This window comes from Hyperoodon ampullatus (assembly GCF_949752795.1).
Source record: "Hyperoodon ampullatus genome assembly, chromosome: 5".
Taxonomy (NCBI): Eukaryota; Metazoa; Chordata; class Mammalia; order Artiodactyla; family Ziphiidae; genus Hyperoodon; species Hyperoodon ampullatus.
This window is the reverse complement of record NC_136918.1, coordinates 2,624,305-2,649,826: the sequence shown is the minus strand read 5'-3', so window position 1 is coordinate 2,649,826 and position 25,522 is coordinate 2,624,305. Positions and strand designations below refer to the sequence as shown.

The window sequence follows — 25,522 nt, the reverse complement described above, 5'->3', positions numbered from 1 at the left end:
ATCTCAGGGGCATTTTAGACATGGAGCTGAACTCTGGTCCCTTCCCTCACCCCAGACATGCTCTGCCTACAGTGATCCTCCTCTCAGCCACCGGTGTTGCCATTTTTCTAGTGACTCAGACCCAAACCCTCCCACATCCAAAACCCAACCTTTTGGAAATCCCATTGGTTTGTCTTTAGTTTATACACTTGGAAATCAACTATGTTTCATCAGCCATCTGCTTCCACTTCGATTCAAACCACCATCATCCTTGTCTTAGATGATTGTAATCTAACAGGTCTATTTTCAATGGAAAAGCCTGAATGATCCTTTTAAAATGTAAGTCACATTTTGTCTCTCCTCTGCACCAAACCCTGCTATGGATTCCCATCTTATTCAGTGGAAAGGCTCAAGTTCTTAAGGCCTAACATGAGCACCTCCTCTGATTACCTCTCCCCTGACTACTATTTTCCCATTTCTCGTATGACTCCAGTCATGCCAGTCTCCTTACTGCTCCTTGAACCAACAGTCATGATCTCACCTCAGGGCCTTTGCACAGGCTCTCTATTCCCCAGATGCCTTCTCCACAACACACTTATTTCCTGCAGGTGTTTACTTAGAACCTACCTTCTCCAAGAGGCCCACCTTTACCATTCTATTTATTTCTGCAACCTACTCCTCCCCCAAACCTGACCCTCCTGACCCCATTTACCTTGATCTGCTTCCCCCCTAATTTACACTCATTTTCTAACACACTAGATGATATCTTTATTTGTTATATTCATTATTCATTGTCTCTCTCTTTCTATTGGAAAGTAAGCTTCTTGAGGACAGGAATCCTTGTTTTGATCACTAATGTATCTTAGAAGAGTAACTGCCAAATAGCAGGCACTCAATAAATACTTGCCGAATAATAAAGGAATAAATCTGGTATTTGCAAAAATATTGTGTTGGGTCAGTATAGAAAGCACTATATTTTCCTGGGATTTTGCAAATTTTTTAGATCTCCATGGTGAAAGGAAAGCCCTGCTTCCCCCACAGATAGGCCAGGGGTCAACTCCGCAGGGCACCATTTCCCTCTTCTTGGCAGGGCATGCCCTGCTGTAGCCCCCAGCAGCAGCTGTGAGAGAGCAGTCAAGGTAAATAACATACAAATTTCTATTTCGATTAATTTCTATCTATCCTTTTACATTTCCATTTAAATATTTTAAACCTCCATACATAGTTGAGCACAGTACTATATGCATATAATTTATAAATCAACAATCTTATATTGGAGGTATATGATCAAAAACTTTGAAAAACACCAGTTTAGGTAATTTCCTGATGGTACATTGGTTAGGACTCTGTGCTTTCACTGCCGTGGGTCCGGGTTCAATTCCTGGTTGGGGAACTAAGATCCTGCAAGCCGTGTGGCATGGCCATAAAAGAAAAAGAAAAAGAAAAAGAAAAACACTAGTTTTCAAAACCACAGAATCTTCAGAAAGTTCAAGAGACACCTGGTATGTATGTAGCATCTGCATTAGTATAGCAAGCATGTGACTGGGAGAATAGGATTGGTCCTGCCCATGCATGACAGCCCAGTGAGCGGTGCAGACAGCAGGGTTGGAAGGTTCTCTCTTGAGTTGGTACAGAAAGTACCTGGGCTTTGGAGGCCTTTGCTGGGGCAGAGCTGGGAGCACTCTCAAGGAGTCTCTGACCTGCGTCACCAGATTCCTCCCCCACTCAGCCCCACTCCCTCTAGCCTGTCTCCCTGGGACCTCAGCTGACCACCACCCACGGAAAAGTGGTTGGCCCTGGGTCTTGCAAGCCTGCAGGCAGGGCTGGCTCACCTTCTCATAGTACCGGATCTCATAGTCCAGGATGATGCCATTGGGCTGCTCCGGCTGCGGCCATGACAAGGTGATGCTCCTCATGGTGGCACTGACCTGGTGCATGATGGGGACAGTGGAAGGGGCTGCAGAGAGAGGAAGAGACAGGGCAGATGAACAGACCCTCGATTATACGAGAAGTGCTGTCTTTCAGAGACAAAGGGGCAGAGAAATGTCATTGGACATTTCTCATCAACTAAGCTGGATCTACAGAACTTCCTGTGGGTTTTGCAGAACCAATGGAGTTTGGGTACCAAAGGAGAGAAAAGTTGACAATTTAGGACAGGAGGACATGTGTGAGGGCAGGGAACAGAGTGGACAGGGAGAAAAAAGTTTTGACCAAAACAAGAGATGGCTGGAGAAATCACAGGAAAACAGTGTGGGCAGGGAATGTTGGAGACACGCATGGAGGGTGTGACCAGCAGGACAAGTCCAGGCTTCAGGCAGTGGGACAAGAGGTGTGATGGAATGTCTTTGAGCAGATGGTATTGAAGGAACCTCAGTCTTGCAGGAATGGGCTGAGCCATCACAGAGAAGAGGATCTGGAGGCAAAAGGCCTGACAGCGAGAGAGTCGAGCTGGTCAGTACAGAATTGCTGTGCAGTGGAAAGGAACATTCTAGCAAACATCTCCTTCTGAGACTTCATGGAAGATTTTGCTGCATTTCAAAAGGAAGAGAGGTGGCATCCCTCAAGAAGACATGAACACAGACCAAAAACAGAGTTCTTGTAGACTTCTGTCAGAGTTTTCCAAATGAGGACATTTGCTGTTGAGAGCTCACAAATATAAATGAAGAAATTGTACACAAACCAAACATTTGGAAACAGAATAATAATTCCAAAATCTGTGAAGTGCTTCCGAGAGCTCTCTTTAAAAAGAATATTATTTATTTCCCAATTCAACATTTTTCACACAGTGTAAGTAAAATGAAAACAGTCTGGAGATAATAAATGAGGGTTGTCTGTCTGGGAGAAGAGGCGGGTGATGGATGAGGCTGCAGTCTGTGCTCTGCTCAGGGGCTGTTCCATTTAGTCCTGGCACTTCTGCAGTGATGAAGGTCGCTTCCTCACACGAACTCCACTGTACAAGGCTTTCTCTGGGGACCATGGCTGAGTGACATTTACTATCCTGGATTTAAATTAACAGATTCCCCTGCAAGACCTGAAATTACAGAGCACGGGTACCGGGTCACAGGCGATTCCTCATTCTCCATGATCCACGGACTCTCAGTGAGAACCTATTGCGTGAGGCCCCTGGGCCGGGGTGGAGACGCAGAGCTGTGAAGATGCTCACAGTCCAGGGGAGCCATAAGGAGAGCACAGAATAAGAGGTGTTGTGATGAGCCCTTAGAATTGGAGTGTCTGCCTGGGACTTTGCCCAGTTCCCATTAGAGACTTCATCATGGCCGTGAAAATGCGCCCCTCAGAGCTCCTACCCCTGGGAGCATAATTGCCTAATGACCGACCCCAGCTGCTGCATTCTGCGATCCATCACTGCATCCATGCAGAACCCCCTTCCCACATGCTGCTCCCAGCCAATGACTGAGAATGGCAGGGATGCTAAGGCAGGCCCATTCCTGACTCTTCTGATGGGCAACTTCTGCTCAAGTACTCCCCACTGGATTTCCCAACACTTCCCTGTAACTCGTGGCAGCCTAAGACTCTTCCCACCCAATCCTCCTTCCTTCTCTCTCTCCTTCAGAGGAATCATACCTTCACTGTGGTCTGATAGCTCTCCCAGACTCCTCTGGCCTCCACCCCATTTCCCTAGTAAATCTGATCCCATCCGATCCCATCTTGGTGTCTGCTTCGTGGAGGACCTGAGTTGATGCAGTCCTGAATCCCCCTATCAAGTATTCCCTGCCCCGCCCTGCTGCATTCCCAGGGATGGGAAGCTCACTGCCTTCAGAAGCTGCTGCTCCATACCTGGATACCTCTCACCAACTTGCATGTCTTCCTTATCCTTATCTGAAATATGTCTTCTTCCTACCAGTCTCAGTTCTACCAATTGAAGTAATATAGAATGTTCCCTCTTCCACAGAATGGCTAGTTAAATAGCAAAAGAAACTATTGAGGTCTCCCCTGAGTTTTTCCTGCTGAAAAGAATGGCCAGATACTATGAATATTTCTCCCATGATATGCCACCACCTGAAGTGGCTCTTTTCCACATGGAGTTCATGTTATCTAAATCTCTTTAGGCATAAGGCCCAGAGGTGAACCCAGTTCTCTCACTGCTGTTTGAACAGCAAAGATTAGAGTAAAACTAATATCCACCATGATCTGTGTATTATACATCTATTAATATGACCATTAGCCTTTGCTTCAAAAACACGTCCCTGCTATTTGATTTTGAAACCACAGTCAGTATAACCTTTAGGTTTTCCTGTGCTATGCGCCTCATCTTTTGTCTGTAGAGTTGGCTTTTAGCTTTGACTACAGGGATTTACATGTGCCTTTATGGTGCTAATTTGGCCTATGAGTCTGGTAAGTTGAAATAATTTTTGATCCTGACTCAATCATCAAATGCATCTTCTCTTCCTCCCAACTTAGGATCATGGCCCAGATTCATTAATCAGCTATTTAAACAAAAAGTTATTGAGCATCTGTCATGTGCCAGCAGTAATCATTCTAGGTTGTAGAGATTCCCTAGTGAACAAATTAACATTTCTTGCCTTCATAGAGCTTCTTTTCTAGTGGAGGGATTCAGAGATTAGACATAATAAATAAGTAAATTACAAGTATGTTAAAAATATTAAGTACAATGGGAAAACATGGAGCAGAGAAGAAGGGGTACAGAATGCCAAAGTATAGGAGGCCAGCCAGGGGACGGCTGCCATTCTGAAGCATGTGTTCGGCCAGGCCTTGCCTGAGAAGTAGACACAGGAGCACAGAGATGAAGGAGGGCAAAGAGGGAGCCAGGCGGATGCCTGGGAGAAGAGCATGTGAGAGGGAGAGGCCAGGGCAAAGTTTCTGATGTGAGAGCATCCTGGTGTTTCAGGGCAACAGAAAAGAGACAGTGGGACTGGTGCAGAAATGAGGTCACAGATGGTAGGGCCCCCAGACACACTAAAAGAGGACGTTGGCTTCTACTGAGAGAGATGGGGACCCATGGGAGGGTCGCAAACAGGGGGGTGACATCATGTGAGTTACATGTTACCAGTATCACCCTGTGCTATATTGCTAATGGAATGCGGGGGCCATGTGAAAGCTGAAAGAATCATCCAGCTGGAAGATCATGGTGACTTGGACCAGGCTTGGAGTGGTGGAGGTGGTGAGAGAGGAGATGGTCAGATTCTGAATATATTTAGAATATATCTCAGTGGCTGTGTTTCTGGTCTGAGCAGCTGGAAAAGTGGGGCAGCCATCGACTGAGATCAGGGACAACATCGGTACAAACAGTTTGGGAGGAAAGAACAGGTGGTCCACTTCGGACCTGCTGGCTTCAAGACATCCAGGATGTCCCAGCGGAGATGCTGAGTAGGCCAATGCATGTTGAAGAGGTCCAGACTGCAGTTATAAATGTGAAGTCATCATATTTCAGAGATATTGAAAGCACTGGAAATGACAGAAATCACCAAGAGACGGAGCAGAAGAGGGTATATAGTCTAGGACTCAGGAGGTGATGGGAAAGCCACCAAGGGGCAAGGCCAGTGATGTGGAAGGAGAACCAGAGAGTGTGATCGCCTAGAAATCAAGCGGCAGTCAGCGTTCCCCGGAGGACAGGATGTGTGAGATGCCACGACTGAGTCACCAGAGTGAAACTAGGCAGTGAGTGTGGATTTAGTACAGGCTGAATGGTTAACGGGGTGCTTGGGATTTTTCTTCCCAAGGCCTGTGTGCACCGTGCAGAGCCCCAAGAGAGGGTGAAGGAGCTTCAGGAAAGTGAGGCAGTGTTCTGGAGTCAGTCGGGATGGTTTGGGATCCTGCTGGGCCCACCAGGATGGATGGGAACGGCCCCTATTAATCCTCCCCTCTCTACACTATCCCCGGCCACCGCCCACCACACCGAAAGGGCTGCCCTTTCAGGCCTCTGTGGAAACACAGTTCAGTTGACATGTTTTTAATCATGTCAGGGCCATATAGGTTTTCAGGATCCTTCTGCCTCAAAAGGTGAAGCATCATGTATTAAAAATTAGAAAGGTTAATCCCAACGGCCTGAGGATTTTTGATGGGCTTGGTTCTTTATTTTGCCTCTAATCCCTGGAAAGCCATCATTCAGAACTCAGCATATATGCCAACCATTGTGCCACGCCCCTGCTCTTATCACTCGAGACAGAAGGGCAAGTAAGAAAGTCACAGCCCTGCTTGAAGGTCCCACTTGGGGTCAAAGGGCAAAGCGGCAAGGTGATCCAGACGCGATGGATAGTCAAGTCCACTGAGAGGAATGTCCCTGTTATACAGGTGGCAAGGACCTCCCAGCAGCCCAGCAGCAGCACACAGATCCAGGAGAAGCTGCCAGAGGGTGACAGTCACCTCCGCCAGCATTTCTCAGATTTATGGTGATGACACCATCGTCATGGACCCCCTGGCAGGCTATCTATCCTCATACAGGTCACTCTAAATGTCTTACCTTTTAACTGAGATGGGATTTTGCACAGGGGAGAAAGTAAGAAAGTATCACGCCTCCTCCCTGAAGATCAGGAGCAGCTTACATTTGGTACTCTGCCATCAGTGATCAGCTACGGTGACAAATGTTTTTTTCCTTCTCCAAGTGCAAATGCCACCTCTAAATCTGGTGTATTACATGCAATAAAACCTTCAGACAAAACAAAATAAAAAAGAGCTCAGGTATCCACTCAAACACCAGCTTCTTTTAGCAAAACTAAGGCAGACTAAGACAGGAAGGGAAAATTAATTCAAAGCGGCAGCCCCTGGGACCCCTGAATACAATAGTTCGAACAGCATGTCCTGGCCAGCTGTCTTTTCTCCATAAACCTGTATCCTAAGATGGAGGGACGGTTTCACTGAATGCTTGAACGAGTCTCTCCCTCACAAGCACACAGAATGTTCTTGACTAAATTAAACATTTTACAGAGAGAAGGAAATGAAAATTATTAAACTTTAGCAAATAAGCAAATACAGACCTTTCTTTAGAAAAAGTAAGGACAAAGGATTAGTTTAGGGGCCATTTGGAAAGAAGGTACTGAAGAATCAAGAAAGATGTGTTTGCAGACATAGAGACCAGACTGGTGGTTGCCAAGGGGGAGGGAGGGGAGGGTTGGACTGGGAGTTTGGGATTAGCAAACTATTCACATAGGATGGATCAACAACAAGATTCTACTGTATAGCACAGGGAACTATATTTAATATCTTGTGATAAACCATAATGGAAAAGAATATGAAAAAGAATATATATATGAAAAGAATATGTAAGAAACATATATATGAATATGAAAGAATATATATGAAAATAATATATATATATATATATGTATACCTGAGTCACTTTGCTGTACAGCAGAAATTAACCAACATTGTAAATCAACTATACTTCAAAAAAATTTTTAAATGAAAGAAAGAAAGATTTCTTTGGCTTAAAGAGGCAGTGCTCAAACATTCCAAACATAATCAAAACTGCCCTGCACTTCTTCTCAGCAAAATAAAGAGGCTGGCCCAACAGGAAGCCAGAATCCGAAGAGGATAGTGGAGAAGAAATGACAAGTGTCCTGTCAGGCACTGAGGAAAATCTGTTTGAGGGTTCAAACAGAATCAAAGCCAGGCGTGTGTAAAAGTCACACACATGTATCGTTCACAGCCAATAATAAGAAGCCCTTTATATGTGTCAGAAGCAGAAAGAGACTTAAATGCCATTGGTCAAAGGGCTTAGGGATGAAGAAAATGCAAATGCAGGTGAAGTGAGCCCTTTGTCTCTGTTTTTACCAAGGAAGACTTTGGGGAGAACTTCCTCCCAGATTGTTTTTGCTTTTTTTTTTTTTTTTAACATCTTTATTGGAGTATAATTGCTTTACAATGGTGTGTTAGCTTCTGCTTTATAACAAAGTGAACCAGTTACACATATACATATGTCCCCATATCTCTTCCCTCTTGCGTCTCCCTCCCTCCCACCCTCCCTATCCCACCCCTCTAGGTGGTCACAAAACACTGAGCTGATCTCCCTGTGCTATGTGGCTGCTTCCCACTAGCTAGCTATTTTACATTTGGTAGTGTATATATGTCCATGCCACTCTCTCACTTGGTCCCATCTTATCCTTCCCCCTCCCCATATCCTCAAGTCCATTGCTTTTGAAGCAGACAGATCTAAGATAGTATATCACATACAGCAGCGAGAGCGCACAGAACGTTCTTGCCTGAACTGACAAGGGAGATGTGGATAAATTGCAGGGCCAGGATGGCCCCAGCTGTAAGTTATGAAACAACTCACTGGTGACATGGGACAAGTATCAGCCCAAACTAGTCACAGGTCACTGCCAGTGGCATCACGGATGCGGCCTGGTGGACCACCTGCCAGCCCTCCATTTATAAGAAGGGCTCCAAAAGAGATCATAGGGCCTGCACTCCTGTAAGAGTCAGGCTGGGTCTTGGGAGGGTGGCATGAATCTGTCTGCAAGTTAATAACCCCAAATCTGGACCCTGGTTCTTAATGTGTGGAGCCTTGATTTCCTATCTCAGGTTCTCCTGGACCATACAGTTTATGTTTATGACATTCCTTGACCTTTTAATTTAGTTACTGACTCAGTCATATTCAAAGTTTTCTCTTACTCATTTTGTTTTCCTTATCTGATAGGAGCATTTTCCCCCAATGATTAAGCATCTCAGATTCCAAAATGTGAGAACGAACTGATGCTTTTTTCCTAGGACAATTACTAAGTTCTAAAGCATTATCTTTGCTTATTAAAAATTACTTCCTATTGTCTTCATGGATTTTTGTGTCAAAAGGATTATTTCAACAGTTATCACCATAATCCATTTTGGGATATAATAAATGATGTTTAAAAATTTTATTTAAGACATCAAAAGTATTATCAGTAGTTTTGAAGAAAAATAATAGCAAAACACACATACATTCAAAATTAAGTTGACCTATTGGAGAAAAAAGTTTGAAGAGGCTATAAAAATATAGAACTTGGATTTTCAGAGTTCAATAAATCTCATCTAAAGGGGAAAACAGTGCTGCTTCTGCAGGTGGAAATCATGCCAGGGACAGCCTTGTTGTGAGGCTACCCCTTACCTGCCCTAGAGCAGGGGTGAAGGTCACAGCTGAGTCCCCTCTGTCTGGGCTCATGTAACAAGCCTAGCAAGTGTCCTGGAAGACAAAAGGTGTCTCCACTTAGGAGGATTTCCTGTCTGAACTTCCCAAGGAGGCCCATGGAAAGGGCAGCCCACTGCCTCTCTCACAATAACTCATGCTGGGTCGGGTTGGGGAGCTTTCCCCTGTCTTTCCATGGGGAAATGTTTGTGGTGTGGGGGGGAGGTCTCCACAGTGACCCCTCAGAGTGATACAGCTGCCCCAGCCTGAACAGTGTGCATCTGAGTGTTATCATCACTTCAACCATCCGGGGCATTTCTGTTTCTCGGACAAACATCCATCATTTGATGAACATTTGGGATATTTCCACATTTTGACTACTGTGAATAATGCGGCTAAGAACATTCATGTCCAAGTTTCTGCATGAACCTATATTTGCATTTCTCTTGGGTATATACTGAGGAGTGGAATTGCTGGATCATATGGTAACGCTAACCTCTCCTACTCTTTCTAGAATAGCATTTCCCAGCTAAATCATCCTTGGACTAACCACCTGCAATCTACACCATAGACCCCAGCTGTGAGGAAAACAAGGCGGGTGGTAAGGAATAGTAAGAAGCCAAGGACCCCAGCCTAGGGAAGTAGAAATTAGCAAAAATAGAGACAGACTATGCTCAGGGCTCTAGAGATGTTGCAGAGAGAGGAGGGCTCCTATTCTGGCTCTGCCATCTGCTTACTCTGTGATCTTGGGTTAAGGTTACTTAACTACTTTGGGCCTCAGATTCTTCAACTGTAAAACAAGAATATGAACCCTGATGTTATGAGGTTTTCAAATGTTCCGAGGATGTGCCCTCTGTAGTCCATTGCTTCTTCCAACTAGATCCAGTCTGCTAGCCCAGGGGACTTGGCAACCAGCCCAAAGTCTCCTTCTGGGTCCACCACTGTTCACAGATGCAAATCAATCCCTGGGCATAGTTCCCCAAGGTAAATGTGAAGAGCACAATCCAGTGACAAGCCTTGGGTATTTGTATGATAAATATCTTTGAGGGGATAAATAAACATGTCAGCCCAGTCAGAGTGGAGTGATGAATAAGAATGCGCTTGGAGAAAGGGAAGGCTAACAGCGGGGTTCCCCAGAGCTTGGTGTGATAAATGCTCCAGGAGGAAGATGGTTTCCTGTAACATCTCGAGATGACCTGAAGTTTCTCTGGGAAGTAATCTAGGAAGTAAACAATAGGGTGCCTTGTCCTTGAGGACAAGGAGAGCTTGTGACTGTGGGGAGGGGATGAGGCATGGCCCACCCATCCGACGGTGTGACTCAGGTCCAGAAGTCACAATGTTCCCTTGGCTCTGTGCCCACCTTTCTCTTGGTCTGGTCACTGGCATTGCCTTACACCTAATATCCTGTCCCAGATCCCTTGTCCACCTCTGGGCTTCTTCAGTTTAAAGTATACTGCAGCCAGATTAACTGTCCCAAAGCTCATTTTACTCACTTCCTCTGATGCTCAAAAACCTTCAGTGGCTCCCCATTGGAAAAAGATCTCAGCTCCTTCTCTAACATTTTACAATGTGGCAGCCGCTGGCCAGTCCAGGGGCCTCCCATGGTTCCCTCTAAGGAGCCCGCTGCTCTCATCTCACTGTTCCACTCACTGAGTCTCGGCAGAACTCAGCTTCAGGGATCTCCCACTACGGCCACCTCTCTTCATAACCCCAGCAGCCTTCAAAGTTCTGGATCAGGCCACACACTGCCCTGGCTTAGCCATGCCGGACCATGCCCACCAAAGTGTCCCTTCTCTCCTCCCAACTCAAAATCCTTATTTTTAATAACTCTCATGGGGCTGTAATTACCACCTTGGGACACAGTGCACTGGGATCTAACTTTCCAGGTGATCATCTCTGGTCTCCATCACTGGAATAAACTCTTTAGGGCACAAGTCCTATTTTTAGCTTCTTCCCACTGTGTTAGCCCCTAATCGATGTTCAATATAAGTTTGCCTTTACTGGAATGGCTGCGGGCTCTTCCCCAAAGGCGCTGGAAGTAAGAGGGGTCGGAAAATCACACAGTTGCACCAAACATGGACAGAGGCCTTTAAAGGAGAAGGATGTTGGGGGAGGGGAGGTGGGGTTGTGATTCTGCAGCCTGTACCTGGGAAGGAACAGTGGAGTGGATCTGAACACAGTGGTCCCAGGGCAATGGGGACAGGTGTGCTTCTAGATTGCAGAGGCAGAAACTGGGGAGGCTGGGGCCATTCCCATCTCACTGAGATGTTTCAACTGAAAGGTTACCTTAACATGAGTGGTTTTCTAACTTTTCTTTTTAAGCTGTAAAATCCTTTCTACCAAGAAAAGATTCCCTGAGGTATAAAGTGTGAAGCAGAACAATGCAGTGCTGCTCTGGGTGAATCAGAAGCAGGGGTCCCAGAGCCCCAAGGCTGGTCCATTTCCTATCTCCCCAGCCCAGACTCTGAAGGTTTCATGGAAAGATCCAAAACTGCTAGGCAGCCTCCAGAAGGCCCCTTGAGACCTCAAATTAAGTTATGTGAGTTCCTAAAAGGCATGGGTCTCGAGGTTGGATATGAGGAGTTAAGGGTTATGGGTTAGCTTTTTCCTTATATGAAATACATCCTTAGGAAGAAACTAAAATCTGTATTTAAATGTCAGGTAAAGACATCAGGCCCAATAGTACTGATGACAAAGAAGAATAATTTGCACACAGATGAATTGTGCAAGTGATGAACTGTGCATAGAAGAATCTTGTTTCTTCTGACATCCATATTCTAGGAGAGAACTTTGTTGAGAAGGTACTGCTTAGATAACAGGTTCCGCCTCTGTTGATGAAAACTCATTTCATTGCACAAACACGCTTGCATTTTACATCAGGAAGCCTGACTCATTAAATATTTTTGGTGCAGTAACACTTCTGGTCAAAGTAGATTAAACAAATAAGTAATTAGTTTGGAGACTGGGTATGACTACAAAAGCAGAATTCATTATTTTTCTAATTGTTTTCCCCTAGTGTGGACATTGGCTTCTTTGCTTTTGTGCTGGGCTATGCCTTGAGATGCTCCTGACAGCCCTTTCCAATCTCCTTCTCTACCTTGAGTCCCCTGGGGACAGAGGACTGATCTGGGTGGGCAGCATCACTTCGATGCTGTTGTAGAATATTGGCTGAGTCTCGTCACGGGCTCAACCAAGTGTGAGTGGGAGAGAAAGTGAGGGCTTCCAGCCTGGGTGGCTGAGTCAACCCCACACCCCCAGAGGGGCTCCTCCCTCACTGGTCCATCCACTAAGGGTTTTGTTCTAAAAGCCAAGGGAGCCTGTGACATTGGGGGTTGGGGGCTGAGGGCTGCTCTGGGTTTGTGGGTTTACAGCAGAGGCCCTCGTTTTTGATATTGCCTCTGATTGGGGGTGGGTTCTTTCTTGGGATCATCTACCTGACACTGCTAGTTCTCAAAACATACTCCCAGATCAACATCACCTGAGAACTGATAAGAAATGCAGAACCTTGAACTCCGTCTCAGATCTACTGAATCAGAAACCCTGGAGGTGGGGCCCAACCATCTGAGTCTTAACAAGCCCTCCAGGGAATTCTGAGGCAAGTTCAAGTTTGAAAACTTTGTCTAGAAATCTAGAAATCAGAACGTTACATTTTATTTTATTTTATTATTATTTTATTATTTTTTATTTTTTGGCGATACGCGGGCCTCTCACTGCTGTGGCCTCTCCCGTTGTGGAGCACAGGCTCCAGACGTGCAGGCTCAGTGGCCATGGCTCACGGGCCCAGCCGCTTCGCAGCATGTGGGATCTTCCCAGACCGGGGTACGAACCCGCGTCCCCTGCATCGGCAGGCGGACTCTCAACCACTGCACCACCAGGGAAGCCCCAGACTGTGAACATTATGTCAGGCCTAAGAGGACTTCCTGGGACACATAGGACACCGCACTGAGGTGCAAGGATTACTGGAGCAGTGCGACCTGGCGTTTTCCCTCGGGAGCCCTCAGTCTATCAGGAGACATATGGCCGATGCACACAAAAAACTCCTACACGTTCAAGAACTCACGCGCCATCCTTTTAACTAGTACCGCTCAGAGAAGGACACGAAACACATCAGGGGTTTCTATGGGGCAGACGGGCTCACAGGGGCCTGCTTGCTCCCCTGAGCCCTTCCGGATACATAAAGCATTTGTTCTGTCCAGAAAAAAAAAAAAAAAAAGAAAGAAAAACAGAAGAGAAAAGAAAAAGAAAGGAAGCAAAAGAGAGACACACACACTTCAAATTCCCAGGGCTCACTTCTATAGCTGAGGTTGTGCTGCGGCTCGGCTCTCAGAAGGAAACTGATCCCAAGGCCTGGGGGGTTGGCAAAAAGTCCCTCTTGCGCTGGAAAATATTTGTAGTCCGGCTTTGCCTTTATTTACCCAGAACATTTAATGTGCCTTTTTTCCCCATCTTTCACATCCGCTCAGAGAAGATGTTAATTTTCTGAAATTAAACACTTAGCTTGATTACTGTTTTGTTAATTGCTGCATTCAAAAACCCCTGGTGCTCCTGCCTGTTTAACATGGATGGTGCTGTGAAAATGATAGGCACAGAGCTGGCATGCAGGTGGACGGGCAGCAGCGTCGGAATTGCCAACCCGACACCCCCACTGGTGCCTGCTGGAGCAGCTGGGGCCCTGCCTATGCGGGAGGGGGCAGCCCAGCCTGGGCATAGCAGAGTGTCTTCCGCAGGGCTGTGTTTTGGGAGGACAGTGCACCCAGGAAGTCCAGGTCTCACCAGCATCTGGGAGAACGTGGGGTTTTAACTGCAATCACAGTGCCCGCCCAGAGATGCCGGAGGAAGGAAAGATCACAGACCAAGCTCAAGCCACACCAGTTGCTGATGTCTGAGATGAGTTTAAGAAGGATCCAGGCATCCATTCATACATTTATTTGATAATTTATTAAATCTTTCAATGAACATTTCTCAAATGCTGTTATTAGAGAAATAATAGCACCTCGCTAGACACTGGGGAACAGTAGCCACTCAGGTGGATACAGGGCACGCTCTCCTGGAGACAATAGTCGTCTCATGGAACTGACATTTGCCAGAGGAGCGAGGACAGGCTCATCACCAGTCTCCTCCTCCCTCCTGCCCCCTGTGCCTTGGCCACAAGGCGAACAGAAACTATCTCATAATCCAACCAGAGGTTCCCTCTGTAATGAGGGTGATAACAATCTCATTTGGACTTTGAACAGGGGAAGGAACTTACTACATCTCACTGCCTGGCAGTCCCATTTTCACTGAACAAGCCGTGTATTTAGAGCACCCAAGAGGTAGTAAAATGAGCAAATAGGTCCCTGGGGCCTGTGGAGCCCTCTAGTCATCCTCAGAGCCACACAGCTGTTCTCCAGCTTTTAGCAGCATCTTAGGCACTGCTCAGGACCTGGAACAGGGAGCATTCCTACGCCCAACCACCGTGTGGCCCAGCATGTGAAATCTGTCCGCAAGAAGTTCAAATTGGTCAGATAGTAAGTAATAAAATATCCCATCCTGTACTGTCACTGTATAGCAACAACCTCCTCGGATTGAAATGCTTTCTAGCAATGGCATGTGATCACATCCTAACTTTTGCAAAGTGAGAGCTGGCACCTCAGTGGGTTGTAGTACCCACAGCCCAGCTGAGATCCCCCTTGGTGACTTTCTAGGTGTCCGAGCCCAGTCTCAATGAGTGCTGGGGACCAGAATGGGAGCTCCCCAAGGCACAGACTCTTGTCTGTGCTGTTTGCTCCTGTGTTCCTCAGGCCTGGAGCCATGAATGACACACAGAAGACCTCAATAAATATTTGTTGAGTAAGTGAATGGGAGCCCCTAGAAGCAGAAGCCAAGGAGTCAGCATGTGGAAGGCAGTCACAAAGATTGTGGTGAATGAATGAATACATTTCCAAAGTTAATGTGCTTAAACAAACAAACAAACAAACCCCCCTTTGAATCTCACTCTTTTCCTCTGAGTACATCAGGGCTTCTGGTAACATCCTAAGGTCATCCCCTTAAGTTTTCCTTCTAACAGCCAGAGGAGAGGAAGATACCTGGTCCCCTGGCTGACCTGGAAGGAGCACCTGCCCACCTGTGGACCACCAGGATATATTCTGATCACTACACATCAACCAAACATTTATATACCAAAGCTCATACTAAAGGAGACTGGCAAATATTTATCAAGGTTCTGTGCCTAGTGCTGTGGGTCCCTCCCTCATGACAGTGGGGTAGGTTGGAAAGTCTGATTCTCTGCAGAGCTCACCACCTAGTGGAGAACCCAAGGCTGCTGGGAGTGGAAGGCCATGACTTTGGTCAAGGGCAATGTTATGTGCTGACCTGTTCAACTCAAGAGACTACAACCCCTGATTGCTGATGGCAGGACCTTTCTGAGGCCACTTGGAAGTTCCTCCTCAATGCCAGGACTTAAGAAACAATAGAAACAGCCTTTTGGAAATTAACAGTGAGAAGAAAGCAATAAAATGAACTATGAAATTGAATTAAGAACAGTGAAATTTTCATTGACTTAAGTTTTTTTTTTAACTTTTCCTTATTAACTTCAATGAAAGTTTTCCTTAAAGTCATTCCGATCTTTTTGATGTTCTGACTCAATCTTTTTCTCTGCTCTGGAACAAATTTCACCTGCTAATTTCCAGTGAAACCAGCCCTTAAAAATGGGCTAGATTCAGCATATGGATCTTAACACTCTAAATTTTTACAGGCAGCAGTGTAATATTGTTTTAATATTTAATTTTGAGATTTACATAATATCTTTCCTCCAAAGAGCTCAATATATTGCAATATCATAAAATTCCTTTTCATATTCAAAGATTATTCTTTATGCATGCAAATACTATACTTAACCAAGGAATAATGCAAATTAGGTGATGTGTTCAGAGGAATTGGTGGGCTGGGTAATTCATGTGTGGGAAAAGTAGCATCTCTGAGTGAGTTTAATTGTCTAGGAACTTTGAAAATGCCTTAAAAATGGACAAACTATAGGGGCTTGTGAGGACTGACAGAGTAGTGTAGTATTTTTTAAATAAAATTAAGTAACGGCTTGTGTCTGTGTTGTGGGCACAGTGGATATGTTAGTATTTCACATGCAGTTGGCACCACAGGCCATACATGAACTGTGTGTAATATAAATGTCAAATATAAATGCTGCTGATGCATCATACAGGGAAGGGAAAAGTGCTGCTTCTCCAAACACATGATGAGGAAAGATAGTCAGGCTCCTCTGAGCGGCAGGTTGAGCCTGTGTTGGGTATGGAGGTTCTGTGCCATCCCTGCCCTCTTCATTAACCCCCTGGAACACAGATTTCACTGCTCTCCCTTCTGGTGCCTTCTCCTTCCTTGAAGAGTGGCCAAACCAATATCTGTCATTTATCTGATCTAGATGGCATCAGTCCCAATCAAAGGGACCAGGGGCCTTGGAAGGAAACAGCCTAGGGAAAAAAGAAAAGCCCAGCAAATTGCTGTCTGGCTCAGGACATATTCTCAGAAATTATGCTCATCTCCCAGTCCATCACACGGTTTGCAAAGTGATTTTCTCTCCTCTGTCTCATTTGCTTGTCACACAACACTAGGAAGCAGGTGCCGGTACTCCCATCTTACTGTGGAGAAAGGAAGGATCGCGGCAATTCAGTGAACTTGCGTGAGTCATGTGAGGAGCAGAGAGAGGGGCCGACCCCACGTCTCCCCTCCCCACTGCACGGCTGCCACCATGAGCCCAGGAGGCAGGGAAGGTGACTGCCCCGAGGGGGGATGAGATGGTACCACACAGCACACTCACCATTCAAGCCTGGGTAAGTCAGATCAGCCCTCTGAATCAGAGGGCTGCAAGCCACAGCCAAAAGGCCAAATCCAGAATTGGATTTGTTTGGCTCTCAAGTGTTTTAAAATTTTCTAATTAGTGGTCAAAATTTTTTTTTTTTTTTTTTTTTTTTTTTTTTTTTTTTTTTTTTTGCGGTACGTGGGCCCCTCATCGCTGCGGAGCACAGGCTCCGCGGCCATGGCTCACGGGCCCAGCCGCTCCGTGGCATGTGGGATCTTCCCAGACCGGGGCACAAACCCGTGTCCCCTAGCATCGGCAAGCGGACTCCCAACCACTCCAACCAGTGGTTCCCACCAGGGAAGCCCAGTGGTCAACATTTTTAATCTGGATTTTCAGCTCATAACATCTGGCAGCGCTGGGTGTGGCGCCACCTGCTGGAGCTGAGTAGGGGCTGCCCCCCGCCGCCCCCGTTCTTCTCTGCAACTCCCTATATAGTCCCCACCACTCCCTCTTGTCTGACTCCTGGCTCCGTGTTTCTCCTCTCCATTACCTGCCTGGCCTCATGGGTCTTTGAGTGTGTTCTCTCTGGCTCAGATGCTCCCAAATTTACTGACTTCATTTTACCACACTACAAGTTGATTTTAGAGATGCGCTGGTCTGATTTGTCTTATTTATTTTTTCCAAGATTTCCTCTGAGGTTGTCTTCCCCCACTCTGACACTCAGAGTCTAGTTGGCAGAAAAGAGAAGTAAAGTTTGTCATTCACTTTAATTCTCTCTGACAGCCAGATGATCCGGCCATCAGTCTGAACCTGGGGCCAGGTGCCGGAGAGTGATTGCAGAAGTTAGTGGTGATAACGACCTCTCTTCAGATCGCTTGGCCACTGGAACAGAGAGAGTTCCACCTGATCTGGTCTATTTTAAACTCAAGGCAGCTGTATTCAGTGCAAGGCTGCATCCCTAAAGACCTCACGTAAACCTGAGCTTGCATAATTCATGACCAACCCTGACCAAAGGTGATGGACATTTTTTTGACACCTAAAGTGGCCCAGCTAAGTGGCAATAGCTCAGAGGGAGCTTACAACCTACACAGCTCACCATAATGCAACTTTTGATCAGTCTGAGGATAAAATGGCCACAAACCTGACTATGAAACCAAGAAACATCATTTGCTGGCTGTGAGATGCTGAGCAAATTCCAAAAGCATTCTGACCTCGGTTTCTTCATATGACCCACATCATTTTTGTAAAGAACTTGATAGGGGCTTGGCACACTGGAGGTGCTCAAAAATGGTAGTCTTCTGCCTCAGCCTATGGACTGTGAGAATCCCATCCTGATATTCTCCGAATGATACAAGATCCTTGAGTAGTCTGACTATATACTTGACTGGGGTCATCACAGAAGGAGATGAAGGATCGTTGGATCTCAGGATGCAATAGACCCTTGGCGCCCCCCAGTCATGCTGGTTCCGAGGGAAGAACTGTACCTAATATGTATCCAATAGACCAAAAGATGACTACAAAATCTCCTTAAATCAAAACCCTAGGGTCAAGAGAAGCCTACTGGCTTTGTGACCACCTAGAGGGGTGGGATAGGGAGGGTGGGAGGGAGATGCAAGAGGGAGGGAATATGGGGATATATGTATATGTATAGCTGATTCACTTTGTTATAAAGCAAAAACTAACACACCATTGTAAAGCAATTGTACTCCAATAAAGATGTTAAAAAAAAAAAAAAAAAGAGAAGCCTACTGGTGGCTTTCTCTGATAGACTGATACCAACCATGACTCTTTTTGTCAGGTAGCTAAATCAGCTAAGATGAGTTGCCTGCCTCCACTGGGCAGGGCTCATGAGAGCAACACGATGCAGCACCAATGTGGCACATCTGGGCAGCCCCAAGGAAGAAGAACATGACAATCCTGCCTCTACTGGACAGTAAGAAAGGCACACCCAGCCACAGATTCCATCCATAGCTCCTAAACAAAGGAGGAACCAGCCCAGAGAAGTGAGCAGCCTCCCAAGATAGATTCTCATGTTCAGATCAAGCCCCAAACTCTTGGCAGACAACTTGTCCAAACCCTTCTCTCATGTGACCCTGATATCCATTGTCAGGATCCAATTCACCTTGGAACAACTTGTACCCCTCAACAAACACACGCCTATCTCCCATTTCCATCCAAAGGCAGGGGGAAGCCTTTCATGGCTCAGCGTCACAGAGAAAATTGTGGAAGGGTAATCAGCCTGAACACTGAGATGCCATCCACTCAGCCGGATGGCACTGGCTGTCTCTGAATAACCCCTCTGTGCTTGGAGGCTATGATATGGGGAGCCCAGAGGGACTGCCCACCTTTTAGGGCAGGAAACAGAAGAGAGAAACAGAATGGATGGCCTGCCGACCCTCCTTCTAATCCTAGATTTCCCAAGCCCTTCAAGTCTCTGCTTCCTTCTAGGAAAAATGGGAACAATAATGTACAAGTCACAGGGTAATTATGAAGATCAAATGAGTCTGTGTATTCCAAAATTGTTTGTCAACTGAAAAGAGACACAAACTATGAATAATAACTATTACTCAATCAAGACCCACTCAATAGTCCCCCCACCATTTCAGTTTGGGCTGTTCCAGGCAGGGAATAGATACTCAGTAAACACTTAGCAGTTGATTTAATGATTGATTCCAGGACGGCTCTTGGTCAAATTCTTTACCTGCCCTCTACCTACTCATGACCCAAACAGTAGGACAAATGTGGCCACAGGTACTGACAAGGGTCGCACCATACCTGGAGGTCCGAGGGGGGAGGCTGACCTGGATCTTGCCCAGAGTGGGAGAGCCCATGGCTGCTCTGGAAAGGGGACAGGCATATCATGACTTCTTGGTGATACAGGGGTTCATCCACCTTGTCTCTTAATGGATCTGAGTGAGTCACTAGGGATTTTATGATGCTTGTTATTTAGTCTCTCTTTCATCCCTTATAAAATCTGGGGCTTCCATTCGTGTTTCTAAACTCTTCCTGCAGAGGTACAGGTTCGAGTGTTTATTTTGAAAGTTCTCATCTTTTTAAACAAATATCTGTTTGTGGAAAGTAATTTGCATTCATATGTGGACTCACCAAACAACACCGTGTTCCTCAGAACCCCACAGCCCATGGATGAGAAACCACTGGTTAACTTGACCTTTATTTTATAATAACTGTATGCCACCAAGAAGCAGTTGCAACCTTACCTTGTTGATTGTAAACTTTCTGACACCCAAATTCCAGAATTCACAAAGAGAAATCATAGATTGGACAGTGACAATGGGGCTGGGACTACAAAATCAGGGAAGGTTAAGAATAAAGGGCCCATGAGAGGGTGAACAAAGGGCATGAGAAATGCTCCTGGAGGCGCCAACGGGTAAGGACAAAAATAAATATTTTGAATATTGGTAACGCAGGGTCCCTTGTAGAAGCCCTGGTCCCTCAGCTCCACGGCAGCCTGAAAAGGTGCAGATGGCAAGACAAGCAGATGGGCAGGTTCGGGAATAGCAGGGTAAGGGAAGGGAGGGGCAGAAATCAAAGCAAACCAATATAAGTGGCAGGTTTGTTCACACATGCTTAGAGAGAGGGAAAAGACAGCCAAGCCCAGCGCAACATGACAGACTGGAAGGATTATTATTCCCAGAAGCTGGGACACTAAAATATTTCAGCCAGTTTTCTGCCTTAAACTCTCCAAGGGAAATACTGCTAACAAAGGCTGCTCATGTTATGTGCTCATCATGATGCAGAAATTACCGTTCTCTTCTCCTTGAGTAAGACAGGCTGTCACAACCTTTGTCTCCATGGCACTGGGGCTGTGGTCACCAGCTGGAGGCTTCCACACTTCCACTCTTATTTTCTCACTACACACGTATGCATGTAAACACGTGACCATACGCATACATACAAACACGCACACACGAACACACACACGCTCACAGCAAAAACGCAGCCATCTGGATAGCCATGCTCTCCGACGACACCTTTTTTTCTTCTCCGTTCTGACAGCTTAAACCCAAGAATCATCTGCCATCAAAGATGCCTGGTATTAAAAGAGGTAGAATGAGTCTCAGGATGGGGAGATGAGGAGTAGGGAAGGATGGAGAAGAATAGAAGAGGTCAAGAATCGGGGGCTATGTGGAGGGAGAGAGAGCAAAGAGAAAAGCTCAGCTCCTGCTATTCCGCCAACAAGCTGTCCTTTTAGAATTTGTTGATTGAGAAAAATCCATAATTCCAAGTAAGATGATGGTCCACTGCCCACGACCCCCATCGTTGCCTATAGACGTGATCTTCATGTCCCCTCTGCAGCCTTGCCCCTTCCCTTCAAGGGGGAGATTGCTCATTTCTCTCTAGCTCCTTTGGTATTTACTGCATGTTTACAGCACACAATACTTAGAATATACCATCTTGCAGCTCTGTACTTTGTGTCTATGTCCTGGAAATTCTTCAGTGATTGAGTTTCATGGGAGGAACAATGGTGTCCAAGTATCATTGTATCCCTCACAGTGTCTAATCCATAGCTTGGCACACAGTAAATGCTGAATAACTGTCTCAATAATTGAGTGAATAAATAAATAAATGAGTGAGTGCATGAATGGACTGGTTAAATGGATATAAAAAGAAATGGATTGTTGCAAGAGGTGTGAAAAGTAATAAAAGGAAAAGGTCAGAAGAGCAAAAGATACAGAAATAAAGAGAAGAGAAGAAAATGCGTTCTGAGCTATGCATGCCACAGGGATGTACCAGCCATCAGGAGTGATCTCCTGCCAACTCTCTGAAGTCTCTATAACAGTGTAGCATTCATCTGACCAAGCTGTAAAGGAGAACGTACCGTTGAATTACATGGGTTTAATTGAAAAATAATCTATGAAGGCAGTACTGACTATCACACGATTTCTGGGAAGTTTCTCTCACTGGGTTGGCTAATAAAGCAGCACTGGTGTTCTCAAGGTCGTGCAGTGCTTCTGCGCATCCACCCACCTACCCATCCATCCATCTGTCCATCCATCCTTCCAAGGACACTCGTCGAGCCCCAGCTGGATGCTGAGCACTGGGTTGTACTCTGGCTTGGATGTACATCTTTGCTTTTGAACTGGGCACAAGAAAACCCCTCAGAATCCAGTTCATTCTCAGAGGTGAAACACTACAGCCTTTTCCTCCATGGTCACAAATGCCCAGCGCCTGATACCTTCACTCCTGGGAGGAGGCCTGAGGGCAGACTAACGGGATATGTGTGGCCGAAGCTTTGTTCCTGCACAGAAGTGGCAAAGAGCCAGCCCCGCAGACAGACAGACAGGAGCACAGACGCCTGCAGACTTACCAGCTTGGTTTGTGGTGATGTTAACGGAGACGTGCTGTGGGGGGAAGGGACTTTTGCTGGAGACCCCATTGACGGCCTGGATGTCAAAGGTGTAGGGGGTGTGGGCCCACAGGCTGCTGATGGAGACACGGCACTCAGTCAGGCCCAGCTGCCTGGGCACGAACTCCACGTTGTCATCGCAGCGGGAGCAGCTCCGGCGGTCTGCCCGGCACTTCTTACAGATGATGTTGTAGGTGACATCATCCCGCCCACCCGTCTCCCGAGGAGGGTGCCACTCCAGAATGATGGATGTCTCATTGACAATGGATATGACATTGCGGGGACCTGATGGCACACCTATAGGGAGACAACGAAAGGACAGTGAGGTTGGATACAAGTTTCCCCAGCATCTCTCCACTTGTCTTTGGTGTGTTCCGACTCTCATCACATACACACATCCCTTCTCCTCCCTCGACCCCAAATCTCCATGCCTCAATCCATTCTGAGAAAAAATGACAGACAGAGATGGCAACCTGTCTCCCACTCCCCTTTTAGTCATCCCCACTGGGGGTTTCCTTCTTTGAATCATGTGTGCCAAGGGAGAGGAAGATGGAGGACTTGGGTACAAGCCCTTCTGTTCTCAGGACCAAGCTGCAACCTCCAGGCAGCTTTAACATCAATAACATGTATGTATATTGGACACTTATTGGATTCCTTGTCTTTTCTTAATTGGTGTAGAACTCAAGGGTTGAGAGATAGGAGTGACCCCGCATGAGACCCAACATATCCAGGCATCCTGCATAAAATCTCATACAATCTGGGATCTATGTGGTGTGTGCCTGGCATTGGGAGTGTTTTTCTGTAGGATGGGCTGCCAGAAGACCTGGAGAGATGAATATTCACATTGCACAAGTTTTGGTGCATGAAGTCAGGAAATTCACGTGGCCACCATTTTTGACCCCATGACACTAGAAGAGCACAGGGGTTTGTCCCAGACACTCTGCTAGCTACTTTGCATGCATTTAACACCCCACCCCCACCCCAAGAACGCTATTGGGAAGGTACAATAATTAACTCAATTTTATTGAAAGGGAAACTACTGCTGAGAATGGGGACTGGCCATAGATCATGTGGTCTATGAGAACTAAAAGTGGCATGGACACCACATCTGCCTGATTCCAAAGCTCATGTTCTTAACTAGAGCCCTGTGCTGCCTGTTAGTGAAACTATCTTTTCCTACTAAGGGAAGAGCTGGCCTTACTCTGATATGATGCTCCAAGAGTTGGCAGTCAAATCTATAAACAGACAACAGGAGATTTGAACAGACTGCCTCTCCTACAAATCAGCCGGGCTCACAGGGACTCAAGGAGGGCAGCCTCTTCCCTCTGGCCAATTCTGCCCATGGCTGCTGGTCACACTCTGGCAAAGGTTGAAATGCCTTGTTGCAAAACTCTAGAAAGCCTGGTCCCTAGTAGGAGGGCAAAAATGCTGCCGAATTAATGGCCGGCCGCAGTCCTGATCATTTGGAGATTAAGTTGGAGAATCTCCTGCCCAAGAACAGAGCAGATCACAGCCTCTGGCTCCCAGGCTGAGCTCTGCTTATCTTCAGTATCCACCTGATGGAAATGGATCCCTCCTGGAAGCACCGCCCCCTCGAATGGTGGGCCGGCTGGAGCCACCGCTCTGGTTAGTAATGCTTTCAGAATTCACGCATGTGACTGTCGCCAGCTGAACGAAGACGTGTATGGCAATTCATGCTGGAGACAGGAATCAAATGCCAACACACAGAATGAGGGAATAACAACAAGGTCGGGGGGCACCAGGGAAGGATTCTGTGTTGAATCAGTCAACAGCAAGCAGCTAGAGCAGAAAGCAAATATTAAATCGGATTGTATTAAAACATGAAAGAAAATCAGTACTGTACTACATAAAGCCCATTAGGCCTGAGCTAAAGCACGACTTTCATGCATGCTTGTGACAGGGCAGGATTCATGAAGCATTTTTACTAAAGTCTTGCAAATAGTGTTCAAGAATTCCCCACCCATATGCCCAGGGATGAACATCCATCTCTTTGCAAATCAGCACACAGCTAGTACTGAGCGGGCAGTCGGGACCACGCTAGGTGGGCTTCTACAGGGCGCGGCCAGCCTCATCTCACACTGCACTAGCCATTAAACGGCCACATCGGCCGGTGCCTGTCTTAGACACGTCAGTTTGCTTGCACTGATGAGACTCAGACCACAAGCTCCCAGTGGTCAGTGCCATCACTGCCTGTCTCATTGTTACAGCAGACAGCCTAGCTTCAGCCACAGGCCACTGTTTCTCATGATCATAATAATTACATTCACCAAGCGCGTGCTCTATGTCAGGCATGGGGTAAATCCTTTAACCATGTTATCTTGCTGCATCCTTATGACATCTTGAGGCTATCACTCAGAAAGCAGCCTTGGGTGGAGGAGCAGAGACAGGTACCGACAGGGAGAGTGACGACCCACCCCTGCCACCCTTTGGAGACCTCCCCGCTTCAGTTACCTCCTCTCTCCCTTGAACTTCAACTTCACCCTCTCCCCTAACTCCACCTTATCCCCTTAAACGTGCATAAGTCATTGCCATTTTAAACCCAAACTATGGTCACCTGGCGTTTCTTTCTCTGTATTGCATGTCCTCTATCTACTCTCCAGCCACGTTTTCCCAAAGCGGAGTCACCCTGGGGGCCTCCCTCCCTCCCTGCTCAGCCAACTGCAGCCTGGTTGCTCTCCCACTGCACCACCATGCCTGCCTTTTTTGGCAGGGGGGCTCCTACTTGAAACTTCCAGGGAGCACAATTCAGTCTTTACCTCCCTGACAACTCCCTGTGTGGTCACCACACGTGGGAGCCCAACACACAGTCTGTCAGCTTATCTCCTTTCCCCTGATCTTTCCCTTCCTCTATATCTCCACTGCCTCACAATGATGAGCCTTGTCAATTTTCCTGCCCTATTGCAAAGACTCCTATCAATTCTCTAACATCACTTTCCATCTCTCCTATCCATTCTCGCCGGCCAGCGTGTAAGTTCCAAACGTACATGGGATCATACTGTTTTCTACTCAAACCCCAATTATTCAAAAGTTCACCCTCCTTTCCAAGTCCTTCAGGTTCCCATGTGGTCTCGCTGCTCTTGATCTCATCTCTGGCCCCTTGGACCTTAACCCTCATATTGTAACGAACAGGAAGATTCCTGTGATGTCCTGTGCACACTAAGCTCTCTTTACTTCCGCCAAGCCTTTGCACTGTGTTTTCTCCTCTGTCTGGAATTCTTTTCCTTCTGTCTACTTGAAGAACTCCTGCTCACCCTCCAGATCCAGCACATTCCACCAGGAGTCATGCGTC

General features: G+C 46.5%; 1 protein-coding gene across 2 annotated transcripts in view; it reads right to left on the bottom strand.

The window, feature by feature from the left end:
- EPHB1 (EPH receptor B1) overlaps positions 1 to 25,522 on the bottom strand; it is a gene marked incomplete at both ends in the record, with an annotated part of 429,284 nt that overhangs the window by 90,416 nt on the left and 313,346 nt on the right. For both annotated transcript variants that reach the window (XM_079705534.1, XM_079705535.1), the window contains 2 exons: positions 1,812 to 1,936; positions 22,174 to 22,509. In XM_079705534.1, coding sequence (XP_079561660.1) covers positions 1,812 to 1,936; positions 22,174 to 22,509 — 461 coding nt within the window. The remainder of the gene's footprint in view (positions 1 to 1,811; positions 1,937 to 22,173; positions 22,510 to 25,522) is intronic.